General features: G+C 34.2%; 2 protein-coding genes across 2 annotated transcripts; both read right to left on the bottom strand.

Moving 5' to 3' along the window:
* Nucleotides 1-138: 138 nt before the first annotated feature.
* On the bottom strand, nucleotides 139-596 carry PAAG_09105 (hypothetical protein; the record flags this gene model as incomplete). Its single annotated transcript, XM_015846734.1, has 2 exons — nucleotides 139-496; nucleotides 589-596. Coding segments are annotated over 2 exons (366 nt in total), but the record flags the coding sequence as incomplete, so codon positions are not given.
* A 16,730-nt stretch (nucleotides 597-17,326) lies between these two features.
* PAAG_09102 (hypothetical protein) lies at nucleotides 17,327-17,941 on the bottom strand (the record flags this gene model as incomplete). Its single annotated transcript, XM_002788936.2, has 1 exon — nucleotides 17,327-17,941. A coding segment is annotated over one exon (615 nt), but the record flags the coding sequence as incomplete, so codon positions are not given.
* Between the last annotated feature and the right edge of the window lie 2,958 nt (nucleotides 17,942-20,899).

The following is a 20,899-nucleotide window of genomic DNA, read 5'->3' as shown; positions in this document are numbered from 1 at the left end:
ATTCAACATGTTTTGGCTAATATCATCTGGGCAGATGTGTTGGTTCTTGATTAGAATGTCAGTTCCATCAATGACTTCAGCATCCGCAAGAATTCCCATACACCAGGTTTGGTAATTAGTGTCATCAAATGTAGTTACCGCCTTAGTATCCATAGCTCTTTGGACATCCTTTTGGTATTCACAGATCTGAGATTTGAAATCATCCACAGGTGTATCATTGTTGATATTTGGAGTGTTCTGATGTGTCATTTGTTGGCAAAAGGTCAACAAATCTGCTACACTCATTGTAATCATGCCACTCGCATTAGGAGTAGGCATTTGAGGCTGGGGGCTTGGAATTCCTTCACTAGCTGCCATGAATTCGCGTATAGACTCAGGAGCGGGCATTTTGCCAGGCTCACGGCTTGATGAATTCATGGTGTGGTTTGAACTTGGTTCCTGCTCCAGGCCTTCTAATTCTTTGTCCTCATCTAGTGATGGGATCGCTCCAACAGCTCTAGAATGCGATTGTAAAGATCACTTTCTCTCTGTTAAAGAAATAGATAGTCCAGTCATTAGATCAGAGAGTGAACTCATCCAGACATGTACACAGCCATTCTTAACATGATTTTTATTAAAAACCAGCTATCCGGGCTATAACCTGTGGGATGGTTGAACCTTCTGTGTGTGTGTGTGTGTTTTTATTTAACGCCCGGTTAGTCCACGTGCCTTAAGGGCACGTGATCTAGTAGAGTCCGCGTCGAACTATAGGGCGGGTAGAGCTACGCCCGTAGGCGACTACCTATCTAGTAGCTATCTTACAAATGAGGCAAAAATGGGTTGCGTATTGCTGCACCGGCAGAGCCCATGGGTCGGTTGCCATAGAGCAGAGGTTTTGAGAGGTTTTAGGTTTGTGGGAGGGAGGTAGGGGAGGCGGATAGGAAGGAAGGCAAGGAAGGAAAGAAAGGAGAGGAAAGAGAGGAAGGAGGAGGAGGTGGTGAGGAAGATGGGGGGCAAGACAGAGGAGAGAATGGTCTGTGGGATCTGATCTGGAGGGTGCGCGACGGGCGCATTGGACAGATATTCTGATAGAAGGCTGTTTCTCTTTAGCCAGTTATTGGAATTCTAGGGCCCCACGCGAGGTTGCCAGTGTCTCACGGAGATTGTAGATAGGCCGGCGCCGCTTTGCTGCTTTTCTTGCAAGAGTGCAATAGTAGAAATGTTCTGGAGTTTTGCTATGTCCACACCGGCAGTAGCACTCTGCATCTTCATGCTTAAGGTGGCTGTGGTAGGCTGCAAAGTCTCCATGACCTGATCGGGCGGCATAGAGCTTTCCTAATGTGAAACGTGAAAGTTTTACCTCTGTTGAGGCTCTCTTTAGTGGGATCTCCAGCTCCATATAGCGTTTGGGCCGATTTTTGGCCCAGTAGTTCTCAAAGGCCCGTGTGGTTTGTTCCATAGTGTGTCGCTTTATATAAGCTAGAGTGCCTATGCTGTCAGGTTGAGGTACCATGCTTGCACTTGCTGCCTGCGCTGCGGCTGCTTTGGCTTCAAGATCTGCCTTTTCATTACCAGCCACGCCTGCGTGGCCTGGGACCCATCTAATGACCACCCTGCTCTGGGTGGCCAATGGGAGCCTATCCCTGCTCTGCCAGGCCTTTATGGCTTTCAGAAACTGCGCGAAGACCTGCTGGCTAGAGGTGTTTGGCACGGATCCAAGGGCTCGTGCTACCTCCAAATTGTCTAGGCAAATGTAGACGTTGCTGGCAAACTTCGCCTGAGGCGAGGTGGTGGCTTCCTTTAGGCCCTGCAGGGCTGCCATTGCCTCTGCGTCAAAGACCTCTGCTTTATCCATTGGCAGGTTTCCTGTGGAGATTAGACGGTGTTCGCTACCCCAGCATATAGCCCATCCTGCACCAGTCGCACGCTGAGGGTGCTCTATCTGTGAACCATCGGTAAAGACCACCAGATCCAGGGGATTGCGTTGTTGTAGCCAGCTCTTAAAGTCTTGTGCTGCCTGTTCCTTTGTGCGGCCTGCCACATACCCAATCTGCAGATCTTCTTTCCTGGGAAATCTCATCCAAGGGGGCGTGAGTAGAGGGTCATATGCTTCTATCCCACCAGCATGACTGGACGCTCTAGACAGACGTGTGGTATAGGGTTTGGTGGTAGCTACTTTATTAGAGCGTCTCACTAGCGGGTGCCTCTTGTCAAGCTTTTTGATTCTTACTGCAAATACAGCACGCCGGTTGTCTAGTGTCTCTTTCATTGGCATGATTCCTAGCTCACGGTGTAGAGCTGAAATGGGTGTGGTCTTGTAGACTGGCAGTGCCCCTCGCAAGCATCTCTAAGGGCTAGATCTAGCTTTCTGACTAGGCAATCCATTCGATTGGAGATTTCCTTTCCCTTCTCCATTCGTGTGGCTCCAGGCCACCAGGCCTCTGCTCCATAGCAGAGCACAGAGAGCACACAGGCCTGAATGGATTGTCTAAGCAGTTGTACTGGGGCGCCTCTTGCTGTGTTGCTTAGTGCTCGTATGCCATTAGACACCTGTCGTGCCTTAGCCGCCATGGTCTCCACGTGTTTCTTGAAGCTCAGTTTTCTATCTAGCCAGATTCCTAGATATCTTATGGAGCTTTTCACTGCCTTTGCTGTAATAGAGTGAGTGCCAGATGTTGTTTCAAGGTTGATTGAGGGGTTTGAAAGGGTTCTGCGCCATGTGAAGTGTGCTATCTCAGTTTTGGCAAAATCAAATGTCAGCCCTTCTTTGCTGGCCCAATCATTTAGCAACTTGAAATCCTCCTGGAGAGTAACAACATTCCCTTCAAGAGTGGTTCCAGCACTAAGCAGTCCTAGATCATCTGCGTAGCCTAAGCGTGCACGTCTTCTTTGTATAGTTCCTAGAAAGAACAGAGGCTGAATAAACAGCATGAATAGAATAGGTGAGACTGGCGAGCCTTGTGGAAGCCCTGCTGGGATATCAAAGAGCTCTCCCAGGAGTCCATCCAATCTGATCCTGCCTGTGCGTCCTGTCATGAAGCTTTCCACCCATCTAATTAAATTTGGTGGCCAGCCTTGTTCTTGCAATCTCCGCAGCATCCTTCCTCTGAGTACAGCATCAAAAGCACCCTTGATGTCCAGAGTAAGAAGAGAGACTACTTTTCCATGGGCCCAGGCTTCCTCTATATCATGAACCATCGCTGCCACTAGGTCTGAGGCAGCCCGCCCAGGGAGGGCTCCAAAATGCTGGGGGTGGACAATCTTCTCTTGTATAGCTGTCCAGGCCAGCCTACGGGCTACCAGGCGTTCCAGTCCCTTCCCCAACGTTGAGAGAAGGGCTATAAGCCTGTAGGATCGCGGGAGTGTTGGATCTCTGTTGACCTTAGGCAGCACAACCAGTGTGGCATCTCGAAAGGAGGTTGGGTGCCAGCCAACCCTAAGGCAGGCTCTGAACAGCCTTTCCACTGATACCTTAATATGTGGCCATGCCTTTCGTAGCACCTCTGTTGGCACTCCATCAGTTCCTGGAGTGGTATTACCCGTGTTCAGCAGAGAACTTTGTATCTCATGTGCTGAGGCAACAGGAAAAGGTAATTTGACAGATGGTGGGTTGGACCAGCTAATTGGGATATCCTCTCTGCTTGCAGCCTTCTGTAAGAGCACCCGTTGCAGAAGGTCTCTTTTCTCTCTAGGGGTTGTTCGCGTTCGCCCAGTCTCTTCATCTACAAGAGGGGGGGAATGAAAGGAGCCAGTTGAATGGGCCCATTTGATCATCTTAAAGATATCTTTCCCCACTGAGGCCTCTGCTATCTTGCCTCGCCAGTATTCTCTCTTGGCTTTCCTGGTGGTCCTGGCTACGTTGCTTTTTGCTTCTCATAAAAAACTAGAGCCTAGGCGCTGTGCACGATGTAGTGTTGTCACTGCTTTCTGGCAGTCCTCATTCCACCATGGCTGACCTGTGCCTTGCCCGGTGCTCTTCTTGGTGGAACTTTCCAGGGAAGCTATTAGTGCATCTGTGATACCTTTAGCCAGGGCATCCAGCTGATCTGTATTGGGGTACTCTGGGAAATCACATAGTTTGTCTAGTTTTGGCTTATAGGCCTCCAGCGTCTGGTTAAAGACCTTCTCATTCATGGTGTTGAGACGGAAAAAATGGGTTGGCCTGTCAGGCCTTGCGCCCTGTGGAAGGCTGATTTTGGTGAGAAGAGTCTGGTGGTCAGAGGAAGTGTAAAGGGATCTGTCCACCTGTGTGTCCACTCCTTTGATAACTAATTCCGGGGTGGCCCAGGCCAGGTCTATCATGTTATGCCCACGTGTGGGAGTGTCTGGGTCCATGGTGAGAGTAAAGTTGAAATTCATGGTCCATTGCAGGAATGGTTCCGCCCACATGCTTGGAGGCACTCCTGGTTGCCACACGGGGTGCTTGATATTGAGGTCGCCAGCAAGGAGCAATGGGAGTGCTGGGACAGACCAGGAGAGAAGACAGCCCACACCTTGTCCAGGATCCTCTGCGCCTGGGGGTGCATTGTATATGTTGACTGTCTGAAGCTGTAGACCCCAGGCCTGTATGTGCAGCATGTGGATGTCCTGGTTTTCTGCCCAGGGGCCTGGGACTGCATGAGCATGGATTTGTGGGTGTTTACGCACATAGGTGAGGACCCGTGGCTTCCTGTCCCACTTTTCAATTGGGGCAAAGCAGTTGAATGCTGGATGCTTTTTGGAGATGCGTTGGCTTAAGTTCCTGTGAATCCAGGGTTCCTGTATGAGAAGGATGTCAGTCTTTCTTTCAAATGCTAGATTGAGGGCCGTCTCGTGTGCTGGGCCCCCTTTTCCTACGTTGACTTGCATAATCTGCAGGAATTGCGGAGATCTAGAGTTCTTCTTCATTGAGTAGCTGAAAGGAGGGTGTTGTTGCGTGAGATGACGTGTTGGGTGTTGCATTAGATGTTGGGTTGGGCGCCATGCCTAATGCTGTGCCTGATGCTGTGCTCAATGCTGTGCTTGGTGCTGTGTTTGATGTCGGTGTGAGGTTAGATCTATGCTCAGTAGAATCATTCAACCTCAGGTCTGCTGATGGCCCTCGACCACCGCATTTGCTGTTACTTGCCTTGGCCAAGTATGCCTTACTCTGTGCATTGCGGATATCCCTCAGCTGGTTTCTTGAGTGCCTTTGAACAGTCCCATTCTTTATCCCTGGTCTGGCGGGGCAGGATGGATCATCCGCGGCATGTGGTCCAAGACAGTTAGTGCAGCGATTGGGGCATCCACATGCTTCATTCTCCTTATGACAGGATGGATTTCCTTTCACATGATTCTTAGAACTGCATTTTTTGCAGCGAGGGACGCGGAGGCAGTATCTCTCTTGATGAAATCCCCAGCATTTGCTGCATTGTTGTATTTTGACCTTAGGTGCCTTTCTGATCACTGGTCTTTGATATCCATATAGTTCCACTTTTGATGGCAGGTTTACTGCTGTCTCTTGCGAAAAGTGTAATATAAGAGTGGCTGTTGGGTTTCCAGGGTGTATTTTTGCCCAGCGACTCTGGACAGGCTTGATTCTGGTTTGGAGTGTGAATTCTTCTGTCATGGATTCTGCTGAGAGATGCAGAGTTCCACCACCATAGTCACTAATCTCCATGGTGCAGCCCAGGAATCAGGCAGGTGATCCAAATGTTCTTCCTTCTCTATCTGAGTATTGGTGAGGGTGGCTGCTAAAACATTCTTTTGGGCTAGCAAGGGCCTCCATGTCTTGCAAAGCTTCTAGAAAATGATGGCAATGCCTGTGGGGATGGCTTGAACTGCTGTGATGGCTGCTGCCAAAAGGCCCTGGGAGTTCAGCCCTCAGCTTTCTAAGAGTAGCAATTGGGCTTTCTTTGCGAGCTAGATGATCTGAAGGCAGGCGCGCGAGGATTCATGGTGTTTTTCCCTTCTCTGGGGTTATTCCTAAGCAGGGGTTTCTGCAGTATGGTTGCTGGTGTTTTTGTTACATTGGTGCTGTCTGCAGCTGTCTTTGCGTAGGTAGGAGCTCTTGCATCATTTGCACCAGTGGAGCCAGCAGGCTTGATTGTGGTGGACTGCTTAGCTGTTTCTAGACTTCCATTGTACCAGTCCTTGACTAACGCCTTCACAGCGGCTCCAAGGGCCAGTGCCCTTGATAGGCCTTTTGCCTTCATGACATCTAGGTCTTCTTCAATCCGATCAAGCATATTTGCAGCTGCTAGTGCTTCTGCATGGGATTTCTGTGCCTCAGCCTCGTGGGCGGCTAGGAGATCGCTAGCCATCGGGCCACGTAGGTTGAGGTGAATTGGTGCGACATTTCTGCTCTTTGAGCTGCCTGCTGGTGTAGGGGAGCTTGGAGACTCCATGTCATTCAGTTCACATGTGCGGCGGGCGATTGGGGTGAGGAGATGGGGTCTCTTGGGTGGACGGCGTATGGGGGAGCAGATGCGCGTCAAGGCTCAGGACGCGTTCGGTGGTGTTGGGGGGCTGGGCGCGCTGGCGGCGCTGCGTCGGCACGCCATCAGGCTTGCTGCCTGAGGGGATGGGAGAGAGCTTATAGGGATGTGATCAGGATTGATTAAGATGTTTTTGTATAACGATCAGAGAGTTGTTAATTGTTGAACCTTCTATTCAGAGGAGCTAGCTAGATTATTGCTATATTACATACAAGCGATCACGTGTGGGCGGGGCGGTCGTTAGGGCAACGCCACTCAGGCAGGCGCTGCTACAGTAGATTGGTCATGATTCAGTCACATGATCACATGAGCTGTTTATAATCTGAGCAGATCCTGACATCTCTTTTTCCTCACTAACTTTAGAATTTCATTATATAGCAGTTAACAATGCAGAGAGTTTTCTTTTTATGCAGCTCACATTCACTCTCTAACATAATGCAGAATAAAATAATATACTGATAGTGCTTCTGCTCATATAGACTGATATTGATTCAGTATTTTAATTATCATAAAATACTGAAAATTAATATAGTCAGAATAGACAAAAATTAAATATTGACTTCCTTTCAGATAATGATATCAATTCTTGAAAGATGTAATGATTGCAAGGAGTTTTCTGTCATGAGTATCATATTGTGTTTCTACATCTAGAAGTTTGCAAGATCAGAATGTAATAGAGTATAATTAATCATTATTTTATTTTTAATAGATAATGATAATTACTACTGCTGTAGAGACATCAGATTTAATCTGAGTTTCTCAGCTTGAGTCAAAATAAGTGAGCAGATAAGTCAATGTAAAGTGCTTTTTTAAATTGTTAAAGATACATTGAGCATTTTTTGTTCATGTGAACTGTGATTTTTATTCTCTCTTTTTTAAGATCTTTATAAAATCAAAAAAAGGCTTTGCAATTTTGAAGTAGTTTTTAATAAAGTGATGATAGAAGTTTGCAAATCTCAAAAGAGTCTGAACTTTCTTAACATTAGTTGAGACTGATTATTTTGTAATGATTGTCACTTGATCTGATTCTATTTTAACACCTTAATATCTAACAATGAATTTCAGGGAAAAGATTTTATTTTTAATAAACTTACATTTAATGTATTTTACAAACAAATTTGCATAGTTTAAGTGTTTAAATACCTTTATATATATATCTTATGCTTATTCATTGAATTTGAATAAATAAAAATGTCATCTACATATATCATATAGCATATGTCAAGAAGATCTGCTAGGGTATAGTTTATATAGACTTGAAAGATAACAGAGGTATTTATAAACTCAAAAGATATAATATTATACTTAAAGTAATTATATTATATGTGAAATGCTATTTTTCATCTATCACTATGTTTAATATATATTCTGTGATAAGTATCTCTAAGATCAATCTTATAGAAGACTTGTATTTCAGAAAGTCTATTTAACATCTCATTTACAAAAGATAATAAATATTTGTTTTTGATTGTGAGATGATTCAGATCTCTGTAGTCTATACAAAGTCATAGATCTTTATTTTTCTTTAAAATAAAAAAAAATAAAAGTGTCTGCAAAGCTCTGAGAAGAAGATATTCAGTCTATTTTTAGTATACTATTTAAGCAGTTCTGAAGAGTTTTTAGCTCTATTTTAGAGAGATTGTAGATAGATATGAATAAGAGTCTAACTTCTTTCTCAAGATCAATTGAGTACTCTGCATCAAATACAGATATATTGAACATATTTTTCTCAGAGAAAGAATGCATATATGATCAAGTATAGTCAGGCAAATCATTGATAAAAGCTGTATTTGCAAGTAAGTTGACTTTTGACAGCATTCAGATTTCAAAAAAAGACTCATAAGCCTATAAAATTAAGGCAAATACTATTATAAGTACATAGTCAAAAGTGTCAGTGAGTAATTCATTAGCAGCATTTGTCACACTCAGAGTTATCTTTTGATTATTTAATGTTTAATAAAAATAGAATTTTTCATTCTTTCAATCAATGAGAGAATTAAGCTGTTTGAGTCAGAGAAATATTAGTATCATATCATAGTCTGAAAGTTTGATAATATAAAAGAAGTAAGATTTTCTGACTATAGTTTTTTTACTATCTGAGACTTTTATCTCTAGATTGATAATTTCAAATAAGCATGTTTAATGATTATTAAATCTTTTTATTTTATATAATATGCACTCTGTTGATTATAATTTGTGTGATTTGACTCAGAATTCACTAATAAAATTTACCTGAGCTTCAGAATCTATAAGAATGAGAATCAGTATATTTTCTGTGAGTGTTGAAATTTAGACAGAAAGGAAAAAAAATAGACTTAATGATTACTGACTTTTAAATATGTTAAGAGTTATCATTGCAGTATGAATAATATTTTCTATTTATTTTTTATCTCCTTTGAATTTGATTTGAAAGAGAGCTTTGATAAAGGCTTTAAAGTTAAGAATTTATCTTCAATAAACTTGTTCTTCTAAGTCTTGCAGTCTGCATTGAAGTGTGTAAAGGTTCAATGAACATCACATCAAATGTCAAAGCACTTTTTACATTTTCAGCTTTTTTTTTTAAGTGCTATTGATATATCATCATGTGAATCTTTTCTATGATTAGTGCTCTTTTATTGTGTAGTTATACTTACTGATGTGATAGTTTTTGAAATATTATTCTTTACAATAGTGAATTTTATGATAAAAATATTATAGAAGAGATCTTGCAGCTTGACTGCATATCTCTCAAATTCTACACAAAGAGAGAATAGAATCTTATCAAATAGATACATCTTTCACTGGTAATTACTATATTTCTCAAGGAGATAATTCTTAATTAACTAAAAAGTGAACACAAAGTCATGAATAATTTGATCTTCAGATTACCTCAATATCTAATACTTCAACTCATAGTTCTAGCTTATTTTATCTGGGTTAATAATCTTAACATAAATCCAGTTATAGAATTCATCTTAGATAATTAATATCTTTAATTTGATGTAGTATTGCTGTCATTTCTATTGCAGTTTAGTATTAAAATATGTTGCTGCTTCAAGAATCTTATATTCATTATTATTCTCAAAATAATATCTTTGATAGATATAAAAAGCAAAGCTTGAGGAGATAAAGTCTTCTAGTTCTTTAAGAGTTTTTGAATTGATATAGGATGAGGCTTGAAAGAAGTAGAATTGACACTAATAGTATGATCTGTTGATTCTGCTCTATGCTGCTTGCTCTTAGAGGTTTGAAGTTCTATACTAATAGTATTAACTTGTTATTGTTGTTATTTAAAGATTTTTTTTATATATCTCTTGCTGTCTTTGCTATTGTTGAACTATCTGAATTTCTTCATCAACTGATGTAATGAGTGCTTCAGTGTTTCTTTCTAAAGTTAGACTTGATAATTGTTTATAGAGGGTTTCTTCTATACACAGTTTTTTATTAAATATTATATGTAAGATGTCAGCTCATAAATTATGTTTTGAACTCATTGTTATAAACTTAACATACAACCTCTCATAGAGTAGTTAGAAATTGTGAGGACATTAATGTGAATGAACTAAGTATCAAAAGAAAGCATAAGAAGCTTTATAACTAAACTTGTAAGAGGGTAGGTATATAGACACTGTGAGTACTATGAAGGGAAGAGAATAGTGATGAATGAAATATATATATAAAATTGAATAGTAGCTAATTACTGAATCTCTCAAAAAAACTTTGAGAATTTAAAGTATTTATATATATAAATGAGTAGTAATAAGTTTTATCTTTAATCTTTTATAAAATAGAGAATTAATAATACAATAATCTGAATTTTCATGAAGTATTGATTCTATTCTTTAGAAAGCACTGATGCTAAAGAACTGATTTTTGAGAAATGCTGATCTGTGCTGATTCTAAATGCTGAATTTTAAAATGATGCTGATTCTCTAGAAAGTGCTAATTCTAAAATACTTTGATAAGCAGTATAAAGATAAGTACTTTACTAAGTGAGTGTGAGAACCTAGAGGATCTGATTTTAAAGTACTTTGATAAGTAGTATAATAAGCAGTGTGAGGACAAGAAGCTAGTATAGAGAACTTTGACATCATACAATATATATTGTGAAAAATACTATTACTTCTGAGATAGTTAATGCTGAATAAATAAGATTAATAAAAATATTTAATACATATATTTCTTTTCTTTTTACTAATTCTTTTTCAAAAGAATATAAAAATATTATTAATAAATTTAAAAAAATTAATAAAATATGAAATTGTAGATTTAAAATAAAGAAATATTTAAATAGTAATTTTATATTTTAACATTTTTAATAATGAGTATATAGTCTCTGACTGCTGAGTTTATATTGAAAAAGATTATCTGTAGGACTTTAACATAGATTCTGATAATATTTTATAAAAATCTTAACAAGTAATGTGTAGTAATTGACTAAGGAAAAGTATATATAAAGAAATATATATATCTGTTATCAATGATATTACTAATTATATAATATTTATAATTACAATTAATTAAAATTAAATTTTATAATAGATTAATATAGTGATAATCTATTTATATGATCAATTGAGCAAAATTATCTATATATAGTAACTCTTTGAATTTGAGATCAGAACTTTATACATAATAATATACACTGTTAAAAATTCTCTATATGAACTAGATCTAATAGCTAAGATTTAATATAATTTTCTTACAGTATTGCTCTGCAAGAATGATCTTAAATCTAATCTCTATAACTTTGCTCTATGATATCACATATCTCACAAGCACCTTTATATAATAATCTATGTGAATAATCCTCATATCATAGCAGAAGATTCAGCAGATATTGATTGACTAGTTGATATTCTGATAAACAGATTAGAAATAGAATATCTGAAAGAATCTTCTAAATACTTAAGTATGAAAGTCAAATATCACTCTGATAACAGAATAAAATTGATATTAAGATATTATATTAAGCACTTAGTGTTGAATTTCTATCTAGATAATACTTTTTTTATTTTGATATTAATGCTACAAGAACTAAAAATCAATGATGCCTCTGCATCAGAACAGAAAAAAGAGTTTATCAAACAACAATATCAATATGAAGTAAAATATCTACATTATCTAGTAGTCAAATTATATTCAGATATTATATATGACTAATATCCCTACTAGTGCAAAAGAACACTATATCTATATCTAATATATAAAGAGCATTTTTTATATCATATAATATTTAAAAGAAATGAGTGATTTAAACATTTTATATAAAGATCTTAAAAATAAAATTAGTGATATCTTTAATATATTATATCTATTATTAGATTATATAAATTTGAATCAAGTAGAAATATTGAATAATAATCATAAATTTATTTCAGATTTTATATTTAAATTAGTAGATATATTAATTTTATGATATTTATCATAACTCAATTAGAGTCAGAATGATAATAAGATAACAGCTTCAATTTATCTATTTAACTAAACAGTTGTGATAAAAATACTAAACTAAGAATTAAAATAAAGAATAAATAAGTAGTTGATTATATAGAGATAATTGAAAATCAGATTGAATCAACCTTCAGAGTGAATATAATTAAAGATCAGATCAGATCAACATGAGTAATTAAATATGATTAAGGTCAGAATAAATCAATCTTTAGAGTATAGTAAGATATATCAATCTTAATTCATATACAAGTAATTGTACTATAATATTACTTCTCAGTTTAAAAGTATACTTGCTTTTAAGCAGCTATATTAGAAGCAAGAAAAGAATAAAATAAAAATTTATCAAGTTTATTAATAGACTAACTGTCTTGATCATCATTCATTAGATTCTTATCTAAAGATTGAAATTCTTTTGACAGTTTGATAGTGATAAAGCTTAGAAGAATGTAAACAGAAATGACAGTCTTTAACTTAATGATTATAAAATTCACAGTATATGCAATAGTCTTCTTGATAAAATTTTTCTCATTAATAAAATAAAATTAACAAGATATATGATGAAAAATTATCTAAAAAATTAAAAGTATTAACTTAAAATCTGATTGAGATTTATACAGTCATGATATTCATAATAATCAGAGTGATCAAAGTAATTAAAATAAGATTGTGATGTGAATGAATATAAAAAACTAAAAGCTAATTGCTAAACAATATATAAAAATTTTTTATAGATTCAAAAAAGATTTAGTTGCTGAGCTAGATAATTCTGAATTGATATACTAAAATTTTAATGAAATTGAGATATTTTTAAAGAATTCAGTCAAATCTGAGCTTTGATTTCATAGAAAATACATTTAAACTTAGTAATATAGACTGTTAAAGATTTATTTGATTCTTGCTTTAGATTGTATAATTTGTCTTTCACCTCAATTATTTTGTTTGAGTTATTATATACATGAGAAAGTTGATTGAGAATAAAGTTGTAGTTTCAATTTTCTGTTTCTTCAGCTTGAGTTAGCTAAGAAAAAATCATTGCTTGTATATTTGAATCTAGATTCAAGTTTATATAGTAGAACTGAGTATTTTAATCTTCAATAATAGCTTGATTAATGTGTAGTTTAACTTTGATTGAGAGAAGTCAGATGTCAAATTTCAGAGTTTGATTAGTAAGCTTTTTAGAGTCTGACAGTGTGAGAGCTTTGAACAGAATTGAAATTAAAATTGAGAGCTGTTTATAGCAGTTTATAAAGATTGATATTCAGTCTGCAATTATTGATTTTGACTGTGAAGCTTCTAAATAGCACTTTTAAATTTCTAACAAAAAGCAGCAAGAGAAGTTTTCATAATAAAGATAAAAAAGACAAAAATTAACAAAGGTTTTGAGCACTTAGTAGAGCTTAATTAGACATAAGCATATATATAAATATAGATATAGATATAGACGTAGATATATATATAGACATAGACATAGACATAGTCATAGAGTTGAGTATTTACCATGATCATAACTATTGAAGAGCTCATACAGATATGAATATATAGATATAAACCTGCTATTTAATCTTCAGAACTTTTTGAGAAAAAAAAGTTTAGTATTATATTATAGCTCAACTAGAGTCAGAATGATAACAAAATAATAGCTTCAATTTATTTATTTAACTAAATAGCTATGATGAGAATATTAAACTGAGAATTAGAATGAAGAATAAACAAGTAGCTATATATATAGAAGTAGTTGAAGATTAGATCAGATCAAATTTCAGAGTAAATATAATTGAGAATTAAATTGAATCAACATGAGCAATCAAACACAGTTGAAATTAAAACAGATCAATTTTTAAAGTGTAGCAGGGTAAATCAATCTTAATTCATATATAAGCAGCTACGCTATGACAGTAATAACTGATCGCCTTAGTCTGTTCTATATCATCATATTAAAATTGCAGATCATATATAATTATAAAGTTATATATTTCTTTTAGTTTAAAAATATTGTATATTCATACTGATATTATTCTCGGAGATAGATTGTCTATTGTTGAGAATATCATTAGTTTCAAATTGCTTAGCAGTCAATAGAATCTCATTTCTTCATATTGTGTGATGTTAAGACTTTCTATACTAGCTTTTTACTCTCACACTGCTTATCATATTGCTTACTAAAATGCTTACCTCTTTACACTACTTATTAAAGTACTTTGAGATTAGTACCTTCTAAAAAATCAGCATCATCTCAAGATTTAGCACTCAGAATCAGCACAGATCAGCACTTCTCAAAAATCAGTTCTTTGAAATTAGTACTTCCTGGAGAATAATGCTATGACTCAACTAGAGTCAGAATGATAATAAGACAATAGCTTTAATTTATTTATCTAACTAAATAATTGCAATAAGAATACTAAACTAAGAATTAGAATGAAGAATGAACAAGTAGTTAAATATATAGAAGTAGTTGAGAATTGAATCAGATCAATCTTCAAAGTAGATATAATTGAAGATCAGATCAGATCAACTTAAGCAATCAAATATAATTGAGGTTAGAATAAATCAATCTTTATAGTGTAGCGGGGCAAATTAATCTTTAAAGTGTAGTGAGACAGATTAATTTTAATTCATATACAAGCAGCTGCGTTATAACAACACCTTCTGATTTAAAAAAGTACTTACTCTCAAGCAGCTATATTAGAAGTAAGAAAAGAGCAAAATAAAAATTTACTAAGTTTATCAGTAGACTAATTATCTTGATCATTATTCACTAAATTCTTATAGATTTTCTTCTATACCTCACTAACATCAGAGTCATCATCATATCCTTGTCTAAAGGCTGAGATTCTTTTAGCAGTTTGATAGTAATAGAGCTTAAAAAAATATGAATGGAAATGACAGTCTTCAATTCAATGATTATGAGATTTATAGTGTACATAATAGCCTTGTTGGCAGAATTTATCCTGTTAAGAAGGTGAAATTGACAGGGTATATGATGAAGAATCATTTGAAAGATCAAGAGTATTAACTTGAATCTGATTGAGATTTATAGAGTTATGACATTTATAGCAATCAGAGTGATCAGAGTGATCAGGGCAATTGTGTGATGTGAGTGAATATGAAAAATTAAAAGTTAATTGCTGAACAACATATAGGAATTTCTTGTAAATTTAAAAGAGATTTAGCGGCTAAGCTAGATAATTCTGAATTGATGTACTGAGGCCTTGGTGAAATTGAGATATCTTTAAAGAATTCAACTAATTCTGAGCTCTAGCCTCATTGCTACCGCGCCTCTATCACTAGCAAGCTTCACCTGTAGCTGAAGGGTAAGGTTAAGCTAAACAGGAGTACCATAAGCTTGATAACTAGGACAGGGGGTAGTGCCACTATCACAAGTAGTAAGGACATCAATTAGAGGATCCTTATAACCAATGATAGTTACAGCTAAAAGGTCAAATGTGTGTAGAGCTTGGATGAGATGGGCATCTGAGAGGGTGTAGAGTTAGATGATCAAAGCTATAACAAGTATAGGAGTATGGATGTATTAGATAAACACAGACACAATGTGAGTAGAATGAAGTAGAGATCAGTAGATGAATGGAGAATATAAAATTGATTGTGATCAAGAAGATAGACCTCTTGATCCTAGAGGTAATGAGTGTGTTTATATACATGATGAAAACCTCTTGATAGATCTGATAGCTTATGATATATAGTCATATCAGCCTATCAATCTATCACCTGGTAGACTTGGTAATATCTGATAGATAGTCATACCAGCCTACCAATCTATCACTCAGTAGACTTGGTAATGTCTGATAGATAGTCATATCAATCTATCAATCTATCAATCACATGATCATCTCTTTAGATTAGTCCTAGAACTCAAAGTTATTCTGTCTGAAATCCTAGTTCCTTTATCCTCTGCAATTCTTATCCAATGATCCCTGGGAGTCTCCTGTTGGTTCACAACACTCATAAAGAATGTGTTTAAACTTAGTGATATAGATTGTCAGGAATTCAATTGAGATCTGGCAGAAAAAGCTTCAAATAGATTAGAATTAAAATTGAGATTGAGAGCTGTTGATTTTGATGAAGCTTCTTGATAGCACTCTCAAATTTCTAATGAATGACAGCAAAAGAATCTTTCAAAATAAAGATAAAAAAGACAAAAATTAACAAAGATTTTAAGCATTCAGCATAGTTATAATTACTGAAAAGCTCACGCAGACACAGACATGGACATAGATATAGACTTGAGCATTCAGCATGATCGCAACCACTGAGGAGCTCACACAGACATGGACATATAGATATAAACCTGCTACTCAATCTCCAAGACTTTTTAAGAAAAAGAAGTTTAATATTATATCATGACTCAATTAGAGTTAAAATGATAATAAGACAACAGCTTCAATTCATCTATCTAACTAGGCAGCTGCAATGAGAATACTAAACAGAGGATTAGAATGAAGAATGAACAAGCAGCTGAATATATAGAAGTGGTTGGGGATTGGATTAGATCAACTTTCAAAGCAGATATGGTTGGGGATCAGATTGGATCAACCTGAGCAACTGAATATGGTTGAGGTCGGAACGGATCAACCTTTAGAGCGTAGCGGGGCGGATCAACCTTAATCCATATACAAGCAGCTGCGCCGTAACAGATAGGATCAGCACTTCATGGAGAATCAGATCACTACATTACTAATTCCCCATTTCATGAAAGATTAGGGATAAAACCTATTGCTACTCATTCATGTATAAAAATACCCTGAATCTCTGAAGTTCCTTCAAGAGATTCAGTGGTTAGCTACTATTCAATCCTATACCTACATTTTCATCCATCGCTATCCTCTTCCCTTTGTAGCGCTCACCGCGCCTATACACCTACCCTCTTACGATCCTAGTTATAGAGCTTCTCACGCTTCCTTTTGACACTCAGTTCATTCATCCTAAGTGTCCTCACACATTGAATAGTTTGTGAAATCAGTCAAAATGACAGATTTCTTGCTTCAACCACATCAAGGAGATTAACCATCCCACAGATTCTTTTGCACTTTTATTCTTCTTTCCTTTTTCATTTTTTGATTTGTATGTAAACTAGCTGAGTGAAATGGCTACGCCCAGTTTTTGCTCTCAAAAGTGATATCATCTAATCTAACATGAAAAGTGAAAATACCCTTGCGCCTGCTGCTCTCTCTGATAAAACAAACATAGACCAAAACAAAGCTCTTCAAGTCGTGAGCTTTAATATGCTACATCCATATACTACACCCAAAACTGTTGCGTGACCTACTACCATGTCATCCTTAAAGTGATTACATTTGGTAGAACATATAACAAAGTTATGTGCCAAGTAAGAAGATGAAGGTAGGTCTAAGGGAGATTCTAAGTTTGAAATATTCAATTGCTCTTGCTAATCAGAATTTATTGAAGTGCAGGTCATTCTTATAAAACAACATCCACACATATCATGGTAGACAATAGCCGCTGATAAATTCATCATAATGTCGACAATTTCTGCAGCCATATGTAATGCATTCACCATCAGAATAACAGGAGATAATGAGGCAGTTAATATTTTCACCATCTGAGCGTTTCAATACATTCGGAGCTTCTCGCTTATTGGTGACTCCCGCCCTTCGATGCAGTTGTGGCTGTTTTAGCACAACTGGAAGTAACTCTTTGGGTGGGTTCCAGATTTGCTCCATGGAAACCGTCGAGCTATTAGCGTCCTTCCATACATCATGCAAGTGATCCCGATGCTCAGGCTCCGGATACCATGATGCCAGGTTAGTCAACTGCTCTTTATCTAACCTCTCATAACTAATCACTTCTCCATCGCCGTTGAAGGATCGCAAGACTCCATCATCGCCTATGTGGCTGAATCCATCGGGATCTCTCAGTCCATTGTTGGTGAAGCCAGGTCTGTCATCTCTTGAGCTCTTTCTTATGGTCAGCTCATTGGGTCCACATGCTATGTTTTCAGATATGATTTTAAGTGTAAACTTGCCAATGCTGGGGATCCGTTGGCAACAAGAGCAAAGAGCCCCAGTGAAGTGATCAAAGAGAGAAACCTCATGAAGCTTGATGCAAATATGGCAAAAGGAAGTAAGGTGCAGGAAGGGATTCTCAAAAGATTTAACAAGAGGCCACTTAAGTTAATATTCTGATTTTCAATTTACTGAAAACCAAGGCCATTCTGAAATTTAGGACTTGACCCCTGAATTTATACTCAAACCCCAGGGCTTATGTACTCGCTGCACCAACTTAGAACCACAAATATCTCTCATTAATTCCTAAGAGGCATGTGTTGTCATATTGCTCTTGCCTCGGATCGCTCGTATACCTCGGATCCCGGCGGACCGCCACGGCCGTATGCCTCCTTTTGACCAAGCTCGCGTACGCCCGTGGACATACATATTTCATTTTTTTCTCGCTGTTTTTCTCTTCTTCTTTTGATATAGATGATCATATAGATTAGCTAGTTATTATTATGAATCCTGCTATCTTATGCTTACTATGTTCTGACTATCATCACAACATGCCGCACTTGTGAGAGTTGAGACAATGACAGGCCCTGCCGAAGCAGCATTCAGGTTTCTGATGTAGCATTCAGTACAGCATACTGATCCAGCATTTGATCTGGCATTCCAAATCAGATAATATGACTGTCACACAATGCTCACTAAACACTTCAAGCAACAAAATTTGCTGCTCTGCCTACAAATTCAAATATTTTCACAACCATGAAACTAAAATGGAATTGAATTAGAGATATTAATAGGAGTATTTTTAAATTACATATTAAATGAGTGATTTAATGAAATAGATATGTAGATAATTTGATTATGCAGTCATGATGAGAAACTCAGTGTGACATCACTATGACAATGTATGACTACTAAGCTACAGCTACGAAAACTGTGTGACAGTAGTCAGAATGCATAAGATAGTAGTATTCTTAATAATAACTAGCTAATTTATATGATCATCTATATCAAAGAAGTATATTATTCTTATTAGTGAGGCATACAGCTATGTCTATCAGCAGAGATCTGAGATATTGATCTTAAGACATATGAGTAATTTAAGACATGAGTGATATGAACAATCACTGCAAGGAAACTATAGACAAGTCTTTGATATTGACTATTAGAACAAATTGATAAATCTGTTAATATGTAATGACTTCACACTTCTTCTTAGTGATATATATGAAACTTTTATAATGTTAATATTTTTGAAGATTGTTTCAATAATTCAGCTTAAATGATAAATTAAATTAATTAATTCTAGCATTGACTACTATGTGTTGATGATTAAGTAAGATAAAATTTATAAATATTTCATGAATAACAAGATAAGAATATTGAAATGCTGTTTGAATACTAAAAATATAAACAGTTCAGCAGTATATTTAGTGATTATATATATTATTAAAATTATTAAATTTTATAGAGATTTAAATAATTTATAATATATAGATTTAATGATAATTTTATAAAGATAATTTAAATAAGTTAAATATTACATTTAATATTATATTAATAAGTTAAATTTATGATATAGATAATATTATAATCTTTAATTTAGTTATTTATTATGATTATTGAAGTTTAGCAGTAAGTTATTTTTTTATCTCTGATTAAAAAAGTTCTAATAAATTTAAAAAAGTCTTATTTTCAGACTTTAAAATTAATAATTTAATTATTTATAATAATTAATAAAGTTTAATAAATATATTCTTTAATTTTTAATTTAAAGAGTTTTAATAAATTTAAAGAGATAATAATTTATTATTCATAATAAAAATTATTTTTATTCAAACTTTAAAATTTATTGTGATATTATTATTTTAAATATTTTTATAAATTTAAAATAAATATATTATTATTGATATAATTATAATATTATTATTTATTTAAAAAATATTAATATCAGTAATATTATTAAATTTAATAATTAAACTTCAAATAATTACTCTATTAAAGTAAAAATTAAAAGTTATAGTAAGAAGTATAGTATTATCTACTATATATATTATAATATTATTTGATAAAAATATATAAGTAATTATTAATTTATAAATTAATAGATCAAGTAAATCAGTAGTTTGTATAATTTTCTTATATAGTTAATTTTTAATATTAAATTTATTTAAATTATATAGAAGATTTTTATTAAAATAAAAAAACTTATATTTAAAAGATATTTATAAAGTTATAGTCAATTAAATAATCAATATTAATAATATATATAATATATTTATTTAATTTTATATAATTAAAAACTTTATCAAAAATTTTAATAGATTTAAAATAACTATAAATAATAAAATAAATAATTAATAAGTTATTATATAGATGAAAATTTTTTTATAAAGTATATAATAAAGATTTATATTTTAATATATAAATATAAATTTAAAAATATAAATAATAGTTATAAATATTATAAAAAGTTAAAATTTTAAATTAATAAAATTATATTTATTAATAATATATTTTTAAAAATTATCAAAATATTTATTTATTTTATAGTTTTATTTTACTTCTTAATATATTTAAATAAGAACTTAACTTTAATATCTTCTTTACTATTTTATTTAATTATAATATTAGTATTAATATTAATTTTATTATTAATTTTTAATATTTTATTTTTATATTTATATTGATAATTAATTGAAATAATAATATAAAATAATAATTATTATAAATTAAATTTTTAGTAAATTATAATTATAATATAGAATTATAAAAATTTATATATAAAATAAATTAATCATCTTTTACTTCTTTAAATAATTTAAATTTTTATATAATATTAAAATATAAATATTTAAAAGATCTATTATAATAATAGTACAGTCAATAAAAATATTAATTTTAAATTTTAATTAATTTATATATTTTATATAATGATAGTAATTTTTTATATAATAAGAATTTATACTTATTAAATTAATATCTTATTTATATTTAATCAAATTATTAAATAGTACTAAATCAATAGTAGTATTTATAAAATAAAGAATAATA

This window comes from Paracoccidioides lutzii, assembly GCF_000150705.2.
Source record: "Paracoccidioides lutzii Pb01 unplaced genomic scaffold supercont2.83, whole genome shotgun sequence".
In the NCBI taxonomy this organism is placed as follows: domain Eukaryota; kingdom Fungi; phylum Ascomycota; class Eurotiomycetes; order Onygenales; family Ajellomycetaceae; genus Paracoccidioides; species Paracoccidioides lutzii.
The sequence above is the reverse complement of the archived record's forward strand: the minus strand, read 5'-3'. Positions and strand labels throughout refer to the sequence as shown.